The sequence below is a fragment of the Ursus americanus genome, chromosome 35 (assembly GCF_024610735.1).
Source record: "Ursus americanus isolate L20-20 chromosome 35, mUrsAme1.1.p, whole genome shotgun sequence".
NCBI lineage: Eukaryota > Metazoa > Chordata > Mammalia > Carnivora > Ursidae > Ursus > Ursus americanus.
Window position 1 is genome coordinate 16691416 of NC_142161.1, and position 18965 is coordinate 16710380.

The following is an 18965-nucleotide window of genomic DNA, read 5'->3' on the forward strand; positions in this document are numbered from 1 at the left end:
TCTCTATGTAAACCAGTAGTCTCTGACCCCCAAGATCCATAACCTGCAAACTATGGCCTCTGAACCAACTGACTATTTCTGTAAATAAAGTTTTATTGGAACAAGCCTTGCCCATTCATTTATATAGTGTCTATGGCTCTTATCACACTGCAACAACAATTAAGTAGTTGCAAGAGAGACAATGTGGCCCACAAGTCTAAAATATTTGTTACTTGGACTTTAATGATCATACTCTAGATTACCACATGTCTTGAACTGATACTTTAAGCCCAATCCTTTTTCACTTTATTGACCTGTTACTTGGTATAGTGCTATTTCTTATTGACATCAGTTATTTCCACAATAATTTTACATCCAGAGTTCAATAGAGTCTATTGTACAGCTTACATATTTGTTCACTTTGATATGGCTATTTCAAATGGTAAGTTATCTCATTTTATCATTGCATAACAGTCATGTGAGATGGGTATTATCACCCCTATTTTACCAATGAAAAAATTGAGGTTCAGAGGCCCTAATTCAGAGTCAGAATTACTCACTGGTAGCCAAACCTAACTTTGCTCTTAATCACTGTGCTGCATTATCTTTCTGGAATACTTCTACTTCCCTTCTCTATTTTGTGGACTCAGCTCTTTCCTCATAGATCATTGTCTGCCTATGAATATTTTGATTTCTGCTTCCATTACAAACTGTTTTCTTCCCTTTCTCATGTCAGACCATAGATCATTAGACAGTGCATTTAAGACCACTTCTTTTTATGTTAAACTTTTTTTTATTATGTTATGTTATTATATTATCTACTGTATGGTACATACAGTACAGCTTTGGTTTTTGATGTAGTGTTCCATGATTCATTATTTGCATATAACACCCAATGCTCATTACAACACATGCTCTCCTTAATACCCCTCACTGGGCTAATCCATCCTCCCACCCCACCCCCTTCTGAAACCCTCAGATTGTTTCCCGGAGTCCATAATTTCTCATGGTTCATCTCATCCTTTGATTTTCCCCCCGCTTCAGTTTTCCCTTGCCTCCCCTAATGTCCTCCATGCTATTCCTTGTGTTCCACATATGACTGAAACCATATGATAATTGTCTTTCTCTGCTTGATTTATTTCACTTAGCATAATCCCCTCCAGTTCCATCCATGTCGATGCAAATGGTGGGTATTCATCCTTTCTGATGGCTGAGTAATATTCCATTATATATATGGACCACATCTTTATCCATTCGTCTGTTGAAGGGCGTCTCAGCTTCTTCCACAGTTTGGCTATTGTGAACATTGCTGCTATGAACATTGGGGTACATGTGGCCCTTCTTTTCACTGCATCTCTATCTTTGGAGTAAATATCCAGTAGTGCAATTGCTGGGTCATAGGGTAGCTCTATTTTTAACTTTTTGAGGAACCTCCATATTGTTTTCCAAAGTGGCTGTACCAACTTGCATTCCCACCAACAGTGTAAGAGGGTTCCCCTTTCTCCACATCTTCTCCAATATTTGTTGTTTCCTGCCTTGTTCATTTTTTGCCATTCTAACTGGTGTAAGGTGGTATCTCAGTGTGGTTTTGATTTGAATGTCCCTGATGGCTAATGATGTTGAACATTTTTTCATGCGTCTGTTAGGCATTTGTATGTCTTCTTTGGAGAAGCGTCTGTTCATGTCTTCTGCCCATTTTTTGACTTGATTATTTGTCTTTTTGTGTGTTGAGTTTGAGAAGTTCTTTATAGATCTTGGATACCAGCCCTTTATCTGTAATATCATTTGCAAACATTTTCTCCCATTCCATGGGTTTCCTCTTAGTTTTGTTGACTGTTTCCTTTGCTGTGCAAAAGCTTTTTGTCTTGATGAAGTCCCAGCAGTTCATTTTTGCTTTTGTTTCCCTTGCTTTTGGAGACATGTCATGAAAGAAGTTGCTGTGGCCAATGTTGAAGAGATTACTGCCTATGTTCTCCTCTAAGATTTTGATGGATTCCTGTCTCACATTGAGGTCTTTCATCCATTTAGAGTTTATCTTTGTGTCTGGTGTAAGAGAATGGTCCAGTTTCATTCTTCTGTATATAGCTGCCCAGTTTTCCCAGCACCATTTATTGAAGAGACTTTTTTCCATTGGATTTTTTTCCCTTATTTGTCAAAGATTAGTTGACCATAGAATTGAGGGTCCACGTCTGGGCTCTCTATTCTGTTCCATTGATCTATGTGTCTGTTTTTGTGCCAGTGCCATGCTTTCTTGGTGACCACAGCTTTGTAATATATAGCTCAAAGTCAGGCAACGTGATGTCCCCAACTTTGTTTTTCTTTTTCAACATTTCCTTGGAGATTCAGGATCTTTTCTGGTTCCATACAAATTTTAGGATTGTTTGTTCCAGCTCTTTGAAAAATGCCAATGGTATTATGATAGGGATGGCATTGAAAGTATAGATTGCTCTGGGCAGCATAGACATTTTAACAATGTTTATTCTTCCTATCTATGAGCATATATTTTTCCATCTTTTTGTGTCTTCTTCAATTTCTTTCATAAGTGTTCTGTAGTCTCTAGAGTACAGATCCTTTACATCTTTGGTTAGGTTTATTCCTAGGTATCTTATGTTTTTTGGTGCTATTGTAAATGTAATTGATTCCCTAATTTCTCTTTCTACAGTTACATTGATAGTGTATAGAAAAGCAACTGATTTCCGTGCATTGATTTTGTATCCTGCCACATTACTGAATTGCCGTATGAGTTCTAGTAACTCTAGTAACAGGGTGGTGTCTTTTGGGTTTTCCGCGTAAAGTATCATGTCATCTGCAAAGAGAGAGAGTTTGACTTCTCCTTTGCCAATTTGAATACCTTTTATTTCTTTTTGTTGTCTGATTGCTGAAGCTAGGACTTCTAATACTATGTTGAGCAAGTTAAGAGTGGGCATCCTTGTCATTTTCCTGATCTTAAGGGAAATGCTCACAGCTTTTCCCCATTGAGAATGATATTCACTGTGGGCTTTTCATAGGTGGTTTTTATGAAATTGAGAAATGTTCCCACTATGCCTATACTCTGAAGAGTTTTAATCAGGAGAGGCTGCTGTATTTTGTCAAATGCTTTTTCTGCATCAATTGAGAGGATCATATGGTTCTTGTCCTTTCTTTTATTAATGTGATGTATCATGTTGATTGATTTGTGAATGTTGAACCACCCTTGCAGTCCAGGAATAAATCCCACCTGGTTATGATGGATAATCCTTTTAATGTACTGTTGGAGCCTGTTGGCTAGGATCTTGTTGAGAACTTTGGCATCCATATTCATCAGGGTTATTGGTCTGTAATTCTCTTTTTTGAAGGGGTCTTTTCCTGGTTTTGGGATCAAGGTAATGCTGGCCTCATAGAATAAGTCTGGAAGCTTTCCTTCTGCTTTTACTTTTTGAAACAGCTTCAGGAGAAATAGATATTATTTCCTCTTTAAATGTTGGTATAATTCCCCTGGGAATCCATCTGGCCCTGGACTCTTGGTTTTTGGGAGGTTTTTGATCACTGCTTCAATTTCGTTAGTGGTTATCGATCTTGTTAATTCTTTCAAAGAACCAGCTTCTAGTTTCGTTGATCTGCTCTCCTGTTTTTCTGGTTTCTATTTCATTGATCTCTACTCTAATCTTTATTATTTCTCTTCTCCTGTTTGATTTAGGTTTTATTTGCTGTTCTTTCTCCAGTTCCTTTAGGTATAAGGTTAGCTTGTGCATTCGGGATTTTTCTGCTTTTTTGAGTGAGGCTTGGATGGCTACGGATTTACCCCTTAGGACCACCTTTGAAGTATCCCATAGGTTTTGGACCTTGTGTTTTCATTCTCATTGGTTTCCATGAATTGTTTAAGTTCTTTAATTTCCTGGTTGACCCAAACATTCCTTAGCAGGATGGTCTTTAGCTTCCAAGTGTTTGAATTTCTTCCAAATTTTTTCTTGTGATTGAGTTCCAGTTTCAAAGCATTGTGGTCTGAAAATATGCAGGGAATAATCTCAGTCTTTTGGTATCAGTTGAGACCTGACTTGTGACCCAGTATGTGGTCTATTCTGGAGAAAGTTCCATGTGCATTCAAGAAGAATGAGTACTCTGTTGTTCTAGGGTGGAATGTTCTGTATACATCTATGAAGTCCATCTGGTCCAGTGTGTTATTCAATGCTCTTGTTTTTTTGTTGATCTTCTGCTTAGATCTGTCTATTGTTAAGAGTGGGGTGTTGAGGTCTCCTACTATTAAAATATTATTATCAATATGATTCTTTATTTTGGTTAACAGTTGGGTTATGTAGTTGGCTGCTCCCATGTTGGGGGCATAGATATTCACAATTGTTAGATCTTCTTGTTGGATAGACCTTTAAGAATGGTATAGTGTCCCTCTGTATCTCTTACTACAGTCTTTAGCTTAAAATCTAATTTCTCTTATATGAGAATTGCTACCCCAGCTTTCTTTTGAGGTCTGTTGGCATGAAAAATGGTTTTCTATCCCCTTACTTTCAGTTTGGATGTATCTTTAGGTTCAAAATGAGTCTTTTGTAGACAGCATATGGAAGGGTCATGTCTTTTTATCCAATCTGCAACCCTGTGCTGTTTCACAGGAGCATTTAGGCTATTCACATTGAGAGTGATTATTGAAAGATATGATTTTAGTGCCATCGTGTTGCCTATGAAGTCCCCGTTTCTATAGATTGTCTCTGTAAATTTCTGGTCTATACTACTTGGGTTCTTTCTTCTTTTCTAGAACCCCCCTTAATATTTCTTGCTGGGCCAGGTTGGTGGTCACTTATTCTTTCAGTTTCTGCTGGTCCTGGAAGCTCCTTGTCTATCCATTTTGAATGACAGCCTTGCTGGATAACATATCCTTGGCTGCACGTTCTTCTCATTTGCTACCCTGAATATGTCTTGCCAGCCCTTTCTGGCTTGCCAGGTCTCTGTGGACAGGTCTGACATTATTCTGATGTTCCTCCCTCTGTATGTAAGAAATCTCTTCCCCCTAGCTGCTTTCAGGATTGTTTCCTTGGATCTAAGATTTGCTAGTTTTACGATTGTATGTCAAGGCGTTGATCTGTTCTCTTTGATCTTGGGAGGGGTCCTCTTTGACTCTTGGACACGAATGATTGTTTCCTTCCCCAGATTAGGGAAGTTCTCAGCTATGATTTGTTCGAATATATCTTCTGGACCTCTGTCTCTCTTCACCCTCTCAGGGATCCCATTAATTCTGACACTGCAGCGTTTCATGGCATCATTAATCTCTCTCAGTCTGATCTCTTGGGCTTTAAACTGTTCTTCCCAGGCCTCCTCAGTTTCTTTCTTTTCTATCCTCTTATCTTCTAGCTCACTAATTAGTTCTTCTGCCTCGTTTACCCTGGCAGTCAGAGTATCCAGTTTAGACTGCATTTTATTCCTAGCATTTTTAAGTTTGGCCTGATTAGATCTCATTTTGGCCCTTTGAGATTCTATATTGTCACTAATATTTTTCTCAAGCCTAGATATCGACTTTGTAATTGTTACTTTGAAGTCTGTCTCTGACATCTTGCTTATATCCTATCTATTAGGTCTGTGGCAGAGGCCATAGTCTCTGGTTCTTTTCTTTGTTGGGGGTTCCTCTTCTTAGTGTTTCTGTCAGGGGGTTGGGGTGGTTGAGGGAATGTAGAGTGCAGAGTATTAACCACGACCCAAGCAAGATGCACCTGTTTTGTAGGGCCCCTAGGGTTGTCTTCTAGGAGAGCAGCCTGCCGTGCTGTTACTCAGGCAACCCTGCTTGGTCAGAGTTGCCCTCCCCCCTGTGGGAGGGGGGTGGGCTCAGTGAAAACTGGTTTTTTTTTTTGAGCTTTTGTTCTCTGGAGGCTTTTCCTGGTGGCTTTCCATGTCTCTTCTGAGAGTCAGAGCAGAAGTGACCATACTGAAACCTCTGTCCCAGAACAGAGAAATCACAGTCTGCTCTGCACTGAGCTCTCTAGGATACACAGTCTCCATTTCTGTCTGCTCTTCTAAAAACCGCAGCCTTCCCTGGTTGTGCACCCCACAGCAACTCTCCCAGAGGTCGATCCCAGGGCTGGGCACATCTCTGCGCTTTGTGCTTCTAAAACCACAAGCCACCCCTGGTTCATGCATATACACCCGCAGCTCCTGGATCCTGTCTGGGGGCTGGACTAAAGTCCTTTCCCCACCGCTACTAGTCTGCAAGTCTGTGCCTGGTCCCCAGTGCAGGACGCTTTTGCGCTCCAGTGTTATATCACCTTCCTGGCGCCAGCTTATGGGGCTCTCTCCCCCTTCTGTTTATCTTCCAATATCTGCCTGCAGAATCACTGCTCCACCCTTCCTACCTCAAGACAGGTGGTGTTTAACTGCTTGTAGAAATCTAGATATATATTCTTACATCTCAGGCTGATTTCGTTGTTCGGAATGGTTTGGTAGATATCCAGCTAAATTCAGGGGATTGGTTGAAATAGGCTCCCCTACTCCTCTGCCATCTTCCCTCCTCTCCCCATATAAGACTGCTTTTGAGTCTGGAACCTGATTATCCTTGGTCTGACAGGTATCTCATGAGGACAAAATATTACCTCTTAGGAATAGTCGTTAAAGAGCAATACGCTATGGTAATATACTTTGGTGAGCAATCCCAGTTTTCCTATGAAGGGGGGGTGTAATTGAAATCCAGTCATTTTTATCCTTTTGGTAGTAGCTTTTAATTTTTTAGATACCCTTTTGCATGATATTTAGTTATGTGTCTTTACTAGGTTTATAACCTGCTTCTGAGGTTAAAAAAAGTCAAATACTAGGATGTCTATAGTCATATTATTAAGCAATTTTCTAATTTGATGTATTGTTTGAACGTTATCTAATTAGATTCCTTACAAATGTGTTCAATAGTGTAACACAGTCTATACATTTATGATTACTCTATAAAACAATTCTGTTAAAACAGTTAACATACATATTAAATTATGCCATATTGAAATGTGGTGTTGTATGGTAGAATAAGCAGTGTTTTTTGGATATTTGTATTCTAGTTCCAGCTTTCCTTCTAGCCAACTATGAAACCTTGGACAATTTCCAAATGTTCCCTTAAACATATATTAACAACAATTTCCTCACCTATAAAGTAGGGGACTATATTACCTCTAAGATCCTTTTCAGGTCTAAAATTATTTGGTTCTGTGATTTAATTTGTACTGTATGTTTCTTTATTTAGCAGATATCACACATAAGATCAAATGCTCCGTTCTCTGATAAAAACAGATTACCATTAATGGTCTTGGATTACCAAAGGAAGGCTTAATTATATTAGACTATTGCTATTAAAAACACATTTTTAAAAAACAGGATTTTGAAGTAAGATAAAAATGGTTTCTCCACAATATCCATAACAATAGTGTTCAGTGATATAGATAGTGTACTGTTTTCTTTGTCTGTCATTCTAAAGTACTAGATAAGTGTCTAAGGAAACAATGTAGTTCATTTCTCATTTGATAACAATACAAATGGTTGTCCTATTTAGATGGCATTGCTCACAATATAGTCTTAGAATGAGCCTTTCAATTATAAGACTAAACTAACATTAGTTAAATACTTTTTTTTAATTCACTTAAGGTAAATAAATTCTGGGGATATAATGTATGGCATAGTAACTAAAGTTAACAGTACTTTATCATATATTTAAAAGTTGCTAAGAGAGTAAATGTTAAAAGTTCTCATCACAAGGAAAAAAATGTGTAACTATGTGAGCCGATGGATGGTAACTAAATTTATTGTGGTAATCATTTCACCATATATACATACATCAAATCATTGTGTTGTACATGTAAAGCTAATACAATGTTATCTGTCAATCACATCTCAATAAAACTGGAAACAAAAAAAGATAATGGTAAAAGGAAAAAAGTTATAGGGAGAAGATATTAAAGATATAAAACACAGATTGTTCTGTAAACTTGTTTATTATCAATAACTGTTATCAAATGATGTTTTGATTCCATTGCTTCGCCTGGAATTAGTTCAGCTGCCTCTCCCAGGTGTTCTAAGCAATACCTTTTACATGTTGCGAATAAGTCTGAAAGGTAGCTGAAGGACATATAAAACTCTGGAGTACATCATTGAAGATCACAATGAAAACTTCGAAGTTTTCCTTATATAGAAAACAAAAGAAAGGATCCAGAATGTTACAGTTCTCTTTATTTAATAGAGAATACTACTCATAAGAAAAGGACAAGGTATGGTTTTGGTGTGTGAGTGGAGTGAGGAGATGAGAAAAAAATCTAAAACACATGCCACGGGCCAGGAAAAGATATTTTGATATTGCTCAGAAGAGAATTTTATTGTTTTGGAGCAGGGAAATATATTAGGTTAAAAATCATTTCACATTTTGAAGCACCTGACTGACTCAGTCAGTACAGCATCGAACTCTTGATCTCAGAGTCTTCATCTCAAGGTCATGAGTTCAAGTCCCACACTGGGCATGGAGCCTACTTTAAAAAAATAAAATAAAATACTTAAAATACTCATTTCACATTTTAACATTGCTGTATGCTTGTTACAATAGATGGTGTCTTAGAAGTATTATTGGCATGATTTTTCTGCATAAAATTATAGTGTTTTAAAATCAGTAGTATCTTAGATTCAATGAAATTTGGTGATAAGTTCATAAAATTTATTTAGATAGTTTTAAAAATACAATTGTGACTATATATGCTTAGAAATATTTTTTTTAAAGATTTATTTATTTATTTATTCGACAGAGATAGAGACAGCCAGCGAGAGAGGGAACACAAGCAGGAGGAGTGGGAGAGGAAGAAGCAGGCTCATAGCAAAGGAGCCTGATGTGGGGCTCGATCCCATAACGCCGGGATCACGCCCTGAGCCAAAGGCAGACGCTTAACCGCTGTGCCACCCAGGTGCCCCGGAAATAATTTTTATTACAATAGTAAAAGTAGTGGATTTAGGAGGCCATGTTTTAGTCAAGAAGATAAATGTTTTTAATAGGTAAATTTTGATGGAGTATATTCTGACTAGTATTAGGGAGAGATGAACCAGCACACAGTTTGAGAAGTAGAAGATTCAGCTGATGACTAAGTACAGTGTTAACTCCCGGTTGTTCCCATTCGTAAGACTAAATACACACATTACTCCCAGTTACAAGACTCCTTCATCCCAAAAACTTAGCTGAAGTTTCGGAGGAATTAGAATAAAGAACAAAAAGAGCAATTATATGTGGAAAGGCTTGAGTGAAATATAAAAAGGCAGCATGCTCAAGAGTATCTAGTACAACTCTCCTTGTCCTTTTTCCCTGCAAGTGTGGCTAAGACATATGAGACATATGAAAATTAATCACGTGCTTGTGAACCCACATATTGGTATTATTTCTCAAATTCCTAAGTAAATTCTTTTTGTCATCTGTCATATGTTCTTGAGAATGTAGGTTGACCTAGCATATATGTGTATGTGTGTAAACATATATACGTTCAGTGTTTATGTATATTTGCATATGTATATCCCAGAATGTTATATAGTCTTGCAAGTTGCTTAGTTTTCATGAACTTCAATTTTATCACCTTAAAATAAAGATAATTGGAGTTATCTCACAGGTTGATCATGGGGATAGACTATAGGGTTTCAAGCACTTGATACAATGCCCAACCCATCGTAGGCATTCAACAAATGGCATTATAGTTAAGCACAGATGTTTTCAAGTTACATTAATTTAAGCAGCAAGTTTGGAAGTTTCTTTATAGTGTATAAACTTTATAAAGTACATAACTTTATATGAAGCATATAAACACATTATACACACCATAGGACCCAGCAATTCCATTCCTTAGTATTTACCTAAAAGAAATGAAGGCATTGTTCCACAAAATTACCAGTATGCTGATGTTTATAGGAACTTTATTAATAATTGCCCCACACTGGAAACAACCCCCAAATGTCCACCAACTGCCAAATGGATATATAGATTTTGGTACATCCCTATGATGGAATACTACTCAGTGACATAAAGGAATGAACCATTGATAAATGTAATAGTCAGGATTCAGTTTTCTTCTGGGACTGGTGGGATGGAGTACTGTTTTTGAACAACCTGGATTATGTTTACCCGAGGTGGTGGGGAATGAAGTTCATCCTAGCCACCAGGACTGAACAGGATCACTGTGGCAGAGGGTAAGGGTATTTCCCCAAAACAGAAATGCTGGCCGGATGAACGTATATCTGATAAAGGAAAGCCAGGAAGTTTATAATAGCTTCAAACATGGTCAACAGGGCCTAGGCATAAGATTAGACATTTGGATTGCTATGAAGCCACACCAGATCTTCATAGCCAATTAAATGTGAGATGTGAGAAAGTCAGTATTACCTGAAGCACAGAAATTTAAGTAAAATTCTCATGTTCCCATTTTTATTGCAGAAATTTCTTAGGCAAAAATCTTCATTATGGCCTTTTCCTACCAGAACATTGTTGGTTTTGTTTTTTGGTTTTGGAGGGGGTTTTTTGGTTTTGTTTTTATTTGTTTTTGCAAAAGTATCAGGTTAAAAAAAAATTCAAAATAATCATCTAAGGTACTTAGCATTCTCATATATTTAGCAAACTCTCTATTACCTGTCCAATATTTGATATTTCTTAAATACATGCAACAGGATGTTCGACATTTTTATAAGTTCAATGTGATATGTCCTTTTTTGTGTGAATCTTTTTGGCCATTAGTCACTGTGGGTATCTCTGTCTTCCACGTTACCATTTCAATCACATTTTATAGTTTACTGAAAATTGGCAAAGCTGTCTATTTTTGACATAAAGAACTAGCCACCTATTAAATGCTTTTTATAATTTTTGAGAATGTTTTATCTATAATTCTAGAATGTGACCTGTTAAAGCAAGCACTCAACATCTTAAATTTAATGAAGAAGTAACTCTTTGTTAGGTTTGCTAGCCCAGGTAGAGAACAAATTATTTAATTTCGTTCCTAAAGTTATATACAAAGACCTGAATTGTTACATTGTTTTTATTATTCTCCATTATTAAAATAGAAAAGTGGCATTGTCCAGCATTCACTTACATTACACTAATTAGTTTTCCTGTGGTCAGGGTTTCACAGTTTGCCTTATGACCTTATTCTTTTTTTTTTTTTTAATATTTTATTTATTTATTTGACAGAGATAGAGACAGCCAGCGAGAGAAGGAACACAAGCAGGGGGAGTGGGAGAGGAAGAAGCAGGCTCACAGTGGAGGAGCCTGATGCGGGGCTCGATCCCATAACGCCGGGATCACGCCCTGAGCCGAAGGCAGACGCCCAACCACTGTGCCACCCAGGCGCCCCTTATGACCTTATTCTTATGCAAGAAAATAATCCCAGTAAAATCATATGAATTCAGCAAAATTAGTGAACTTCTGTCTCCAAACTCAATCACTTTTTAATTATTGCCATTAGTGTAGTTTGTGAGGTGTTTGATAACAATTTGTTCTGTGTTACCTATCAAGCACCACTTAAAGTAAAAGACAGTCTTTTCATGCAAATCAAATTTCGAGTAAACAAAACTGAAATCTGACTTACCAGTACCATTTTTTAAAAGTTTCGTTGAAAACTTTTTGGCTACGCCTGAAACCCAATGGGAAAGATGGTTGGAAGTTGGCAATTCTTTTAAAACTGCGACTTTGAACTCTGTCAAAAAACTGATTACAGTCCCTTTAAAATTTGAATACTATAGGCAGAGAGGAACAATAACATCCTTTGGAAAAAATACTTCTAACATTCAAGATTGTTGTCTACTCCCTTTAGAGATTTTTGTTCTGCAGAAAAGGAATTGAAAAGGTTAAGTCCTATCTGTAAGAATCAGGTTATAGTCTTGTGTATTTTTTTCACATTAAATATCAAAGATAGCTTAACAACATATTTAGAATTTTCTGGGTTTTACTATTAATAAAGTTAAAAGAAAACCTAGTGTGATCAGGGAGTGGAGCCACATTAAGTTTGTAAGTGAAACACCCATTGTGCTTATCTTGACTCTAGATATTGCTCTGAACCCATGTTCCACATTCTGAATTCTGTGTATAAAGTTAAACATTGCAGAAGGGCATATATCTGATGATACAGATGAATAAGGTTGAGGTTGAGTAATGAGCAAACTTGGTAAATTTAATATGTTCTCGTCTTCAATATGTCTGTTATTAATATAATTTGATTATTTTGTGGGAAATTATGAGACACTACTGAAAATACTGATAGATTTTAAAACTACCACAAACTTAAGGCTCCTATTTATACTACAATACTGTATTCTAACCTACCAAAACTAATATTAAATTTCTTAAAATATTAATTCCTTACAGGCAAAGTTGTTGGCCATGCAACAAGCCAGAGAGACCGCAATTCAACAGTACAAAAAACTAGAAGAAGAAATCCAAACACTTCGAGTTTACTACAGGTAAAATTCTTTTTAACCTGGGCATAAATAAATGTTGTTGGCCTGGCCCTATTGAACTGTTTGCTCATCTAAATGCCACCTCTGAAATGATATATATATTTTTAAAATAGTGCATGAATAGCAGTAATAACAGCCTTTCACCAATTATAATATAATATGAGAAATTTATAATGCCACTGAAGGATTTTTAACACTTATTTAATTTATGCTCGAAGAGTAGTTGTGAAATTAATTCAGTAGGTCACACTGGCATTTTTTAATGAAAAGAAATAGAATAGGAAATGTCAGCATGCATCTCCTATATATAGTAAGGGTAATTATTGTTTTGTGTTACTTTCAGTTTTGTGTTGTGTGAGAGAGAGTTAAGATTGTGTATTGGGTTATGTGTAAATATATATATTTGCACAATGGGTCATGGTTAAAAAAAAAAAAAAGGTTTGAAAAATGATGTACAATGTCCGGGATGTTCTCTGATACTTAATAAGATTAGAAAACCCTCAAGTCTGAAGTATAAGAATTCACTAACTAACTTGGGCTGTGGATTATTGAAAGATTTTCTTTTAATTTTGCCCCTTCTCAGAATAATGTTGTTAAGTGCAAAAAATGCAGTTAAATGAAAATCAGTTTTACTGAAATAGTTATGAAAGTATTATGTCATGATATATTACTATATTCACACATCATTATTAATACATTAAATTAGTATGTCTAACAGCAAGTCTATTAACTATATTTCAAAGTACTGATGACTGTAAATGGTATTTTGGGGATAAATGGAAACCCTAAAATGTGATATGTAAACACCAGTGGTTCCTATGGGTGCAAATTCTCAAGAAGCACTAAACAGTACTACTATAGTTTGTTGCCTATGTTCACAATTATGAGAAATGCTATATTTGCATAAGAGTGAAAAATAAAGATGAATTTTTTTTCTCATCCCAAGAATGCCTACGTTAGAGCAATGTTACTGGCATATTGTAGTTAGTTATTGTTATGAGTTGAATTGTGTTCCTCAAAAAAGATATGTTGAAGTCCTAACCCCTGGAATCTCAGAATGTGACTGTATTTGGAAATAAGGCCTTTAGAGAGGCAACCAAGTAAAGTTAGGTCATTAGCATGAGCTCTAACCTAATATGACTGATGTTCTATAAACAAGGAGAAATTTGGACACAGAGACACACACGTAGAGGAAGGCTATCTAAAGACACAGGGAGAAGACAACTTTGTGCCTGACATCCACACTGCCAAGTAATGCCAAAGATTGGCAGCAAACAGTAAAATGTAGAAGAGGCCTGGGAGGATTCTCACCTATAGCCATCAAAGAGAGCATAACCCAGCTGACACCTTGATTTTGGACTTGTAGTTTCCAGAACTGTAAGACAGTAAATTTCTGTTTTCAGCCTCCCAGTTTGTGGTACATTGTCATAGTAGCCTTAGGAATTAATGCAGTTTTAAATATTAAGTATGTTTGATTGATGACTGCCTGGGGAATCATTTGTCTGCAGTTAGAAACAATGTCTATGTGTGATCATGTGGGTAAGCAGAAACCTGATGATTAATGAAGACATCCCAGCCTTTCAGCCCCTTTTTTTCCCTTTGTAACTATAGAGTGGGTATGACAATCTTTCCTCCATACTTTACACCAACGACTTCTCAACTACAGCTGTGCATTAGAATCACCTGAGGAGCCTCTAAAAATCCTAATCCCCATCTCCTCCCAGGCCAATTCCATCAGTTTCTTGAGGTAGGACTAGGTTGTCAGTGTGTTTTAAGCTCCCTGGATATTCCCTTATGTATCCGAGTTTGAGGGATGCTGCTTTACAAGCACATTTCAGGTAGCTGCATCAAATTAGGGTCTCTTCTTGGTAGAATAATAGAGGCATTTATTAAACCCTCTACTAGGACTTATGAATATTGCGTGATTTGTGCCTTTGGATATTGCAGTGCGGTACAAAGGAGCTTCACATTATTGATAAGGGAGAGTTTTCATGGAACCTTCTCCTGCCATCCTTGTCAGATAGGACAAGTGCTTGTTGATATCGTGACAATGTCCAAGAATTCTGAGAGGCATATAATCCTACATGAACTGACATTTTTTCTTGAAAAACAAACCTTGATGTCAGTTCCTAATGCTCCTTCTTTTTGCTGAATTGCAGGTTACTGAAAATTTTTTGAAAATTGTGAAGCTAAAATTCTTGTTTTCCTAAGACTTTTTTAATCTACATGAATATAACAGAGTTAAACAATCTCTTCTTGATAAAGGGCTAACAATTGTTGGCTCAAAGATATGCTTCACATGTACCCCTCTCACTGCTACTCTAAAAAAAAAAAAAAAAAGCTAGTAGTGTGGTAAAGCTACTGGGATTTGCCAAGGTCGCCCTGCCTTTTGTGACTTATATAAATGAACCTCTCCAAGACCATTTCCTTTTTGTGGAATTAGAATTATAGCAGCTACGTCATACAGTTAAGTATGTGCAGTTGTTACCACAGTATTTAGCTTATTAGTGCTCAACCAATGTTAAGATAAATTTACTTTTACATGACAAAGTCAGTGAGGTAGGAGTAGAATCAAAATGGATGCCACTGAAGTCAAAGAAAGAGATAGATCTATTAAAAAAAAAAGGTCATCCAATGCTAAATGGGTAAGGAAGATAAGGACCAAAAAAGTGTCCATTTTTATTTGAAATTAGTTGGTCATTAGTAACTGCCACAGAAGTAGTTTAATAAAGCATTAGATACAGAAGCCAGTTTTCTGTGAATTAAAGAGTAGAGGTCAAGAAGCGTAGTAATTTGGACAATAGAGTGGTCCTTGAAGAAACTTGAATAAGAAAGATGTTAATGATAGTTGAGAAGAAAGGAAGATAGGTTAAGGACTTTTGTTTTTTGTTTTTGAAAAATGGCAGATACTTGAGCCTGTTTATGACTAATTGGAAAGAGCCAATGGAGAGAATTGTTATGGGTGGAACAGGATTCCTATAGAAATAGGAAGAGGTGGAATTTAGAATCTGCAGAAGCGTTTGCCTTGAACAGGAAGATGGTCACCGTGTGCTCACAGACAGGACTGAAGGAGACAAGAATAGCTGTGAAATAGAAACAAATTTCAGCTCACAATTAAGAGTTTCATTTTTTTCTGTAAAGTGAGGGTGATTGTGGGCTTCAAACGTTCAGAGGTCAGGAGGCTTTGAAAGGGAATGGGAAAAAGTAGCTCCTGAAGGGAATGGGAAAGAGAACTGAATAAGGACAAGACGAACAAGACAAGCAGTCCTGAAGAGCCAGCTGGGCATAGATGCTACCTATGAGTTTGAGTTCTAGTTTGTACAGTTGCATAACTTAGCCCATTTACCTATCTTGTAGAGTAGCACGGAAGGCAAAGGATTGAAATGATCCAGGATTACAAGTTTGCAGGACTGAAATGATGGAGAGTAGAGTGGTTGAAAGTAAACTAGCAAAAAGTTGTTGAAACGAAGAATGATAGTCTAAGCTAAACAGAGCAGGAAATAAAACTGAAAGAACATGTATACCGAGAGAAAAAGGAGGAATCAAGAAACCCTAAATCTTGAGATCAAAGAGCAAACGTAGTGGGAATAAGAAAATTCAAGAGCTAAAAGGATCAGAGGTTGTAGGCAGAAAGTGGAATTTTGCTGTTTAAGATCTCAGAGGTGAAGCACTCAGACTGAGCATTGACAATATTAAAAGCATTGCCTTAGAAGTAGATGAAATTGAGAGGAGGGAGGGGTCACTAGATATGAAGAAGTAAAAGATTTATGAAACTAAGGTATTGAATACCCATTTGGATATTGTCTGAAAATATTGGGTACTCACTGTAAACCCGTAATAGCAAACGACCTAAAAATAGATAGATAAAAGCTACATGTTGAAATAAACAGCCATATGTATCAAAGGAAGAAACCTGTACTGTGTGTGACGCGCAGGAAAATGTGTGTGTCTATGAGCAAAGTTGCGTCCTTTAAGAAGATCAACATTTCTATCAAAACAAAAAGGTACAGAGAACTTTCATGCGTTGTTGATGAGGATATAAAATGATGCATCTGCTGTGGAAAACAGTTTGGCGGTTCCTCAAAATTAGACATGGAATTCCCACATGATCCAGCAATTCCACACGTCGGTATATACCCTAAAAGGATTGAAAGCAAGGACTCAAACAGATACTTGCACACCAATGTCCGTACGGTATTGTTCAAATTAGCCAAAAGGTGAAAACAAAACAAGCCAAGTGCCCATCAACAGATAAATGCAAAAACAAAATGTGTTATTTACATACAATAGAATATTATTCAGCCATAAAAAGAAGTGAAATTCTGATACATGGTACAACATGAATAAATGCATTATGCTAAGTAGAATAAACCAGAGAGAAAAGATAAATATTGTATATTTAAACTTCTATGAGGTATCTAGAATAAGCAAATTCGTAGAGACAGAAAGTAAAATAGAGTTACCACTGGCTGTGGGAAGGGGGGGATGGGGAGTTGCCAGGGGCTGGGGGAGGAGGGAATGGGGAGTTATGGTTTAATATGTACAGAGTTTCTGTTTGGGATGGTGAAAAATTTCTGGAAATGGATAATGGTAATGGTTACGCAACATTGTGAATGTACTTTGTACCACTGAATTGTACATTTAAAAATGGTTAAAATGGTAAGTTTTATGTTATCTTACCACAGTTTTTTTTAAATGTACAAAGAGCATTCTGTGAGGATATACAGAAATTTATTTAAAATAGGATAGGGGAAAAATCCCTGGCTCATAAGACTCTGGGAAGGGAGAGGCAATTACAGAAAGAACAACGCTGAAATTTCATGGGAGCTCACATTCTGATTTAATTGATTCGAATGAAAGTAAATAGTATTTCTTACTCGAATAGATGGTGGTTACAAATCCATACATGAAACACAACTAGTATTCATAGAGATATGTTTTTTTCTCACTTTCCTATGTTATAGAGGATAGGATAAAGTTCCATTTTTATGTGAAGAAAATCAAGAATAATTCTGTAATTTGTGTGTGTGTGTGTCTGAGTATGGGTAAAGAACTCCTAGATAAATGTTGTGTAGCAAAGTTTAAGAAAAAATATATTTTCAGTTATTCAAGTCAGTTTTACACACACGTACACATGTGTGTATATTATCATGTCAAACAAAGCTATTCACCAATAATTAAGAAAACATAAGCTAGGAAAAATAAAGGAATAGGACAGTAAGCTAGCGTCAGGAGCAAGTCAGTATACAGCTTGTATGTATATACCATGAAACAGCAAAAGAATGAATAAACATCAAGAATAAGTCTGGCTCTCAGCTTTCCAACAGCCAAAGCCAGGGAGGACGTATGATCAGTTATTAGTTTTAGGGGCAGATTAAAATATGCTGATGACTTTCATTCTACCTTGCCTTTAGTTCTGCCAGTTAGTGATAATGACTGTATTCTCTTTAAATTCTTTTCCAAAAATAATTTTCTTTTGCTGGGTTATGTGCACCAAGACTACTGTTACTATAACCATTCCATTTCCCTGTATGGAAATACGGAAAATGGAACTATATTTTTCTGAGCTTCTCTCTTCTGTTGTCCTTTTAGTTTGAAAAGAGTACTAAGAAGAGAAATGTTGGCCTTTGGTTTCCTTTGGCAGAGTTAGGGACAGGGGCAATGAAGTGGATGGGTAGGGATACTAAACTTAACCATCATAACTGACAGCTCCTTCACATTAAAGCAGAAGGGATAACAAGAGAGGAATAGCAACAGGAAGATTTAGAATAAGTTTCACTTATTACAGAAGTGCTTTTAGTAAAGTATTACTACCTCCTCATTGCTGTGCTAAATGTTAAATTCATTTGCAACAGCTTCATTAGTTTCAGTCTAAACAGCTTCATCAGGGAATGATCTTAAACTTGTAAGGGTTAGATTTGTATTTAGTAATGATTTTTTCCTGTTACTGTAAACCTGTAGTGCTGCATTCCTAAGTTCAGGAGGCATAATAATAACAACCTCTTTCTAATCGAGAGAATGCCTCAGTTTCAGTGTTTGCTGATTTTATAGTGCTTCCTTATGTTTCCTTTTGCTTAAAAAAAGTGTAAATTTAAGTGTGTAGATAACAATTAGATCCTGTTGTTTGGTGCCAGTAAACTAGGATTCAGTATTTATAATAACAGCAGTTTATGTTTTAAGTTTGTATTATATTTTGTGTGATTCCATGTGGGAAGTTGTGATGCCTTTCAGAACGTGGTAAATTTCACATTTTAGACCAAAAATATTGAATAGAATGCTTCATATTTTAAGGTAGTATGTTTCCTATGATTATACTAGTATTTTTTTAATCATAGAAATCTTTTCTTAATAGAATACTTACATGTTTGACATCGTGAAAACTGGACTAAACATGAGCCATACTAACTGGTTTGTAATATACATTTCCGAGTTGTAGAGGCCATAAGATAGAGCCCATGTAAAATATATTGAAAAAGAGAATGAAATTCTTAATTTTTTCTACATTCTTTTTCTAAATTTTATTTAGTATGAGTCTTTTGCTTCTTAGTTATATTTTTTCTCTGTGTATG

General features: G+C 36.4%; 1 protein-coding gene across 1 annotated transcript in view; it reads left to right on the forward strand.

Annotated features, from left to right (window-relative positions):
- Positions 1-18965, forward strand: part of MIPOL1 (mirror-image polydactyly 1) — a 327574-nt gene that overhangs the window by 210030 nt on the left and 98579 nt on the right. The window contains exon 11 of the mRNA XM_045799749.2: positions 12305-12399. Within this exon, the coding sequence (XP_045655705.2) occupies positions 12305-12399 (95 nt within the window). The remainder of the gene's footprint in view (positions 1-12304; positions 12400-18965) is intronic.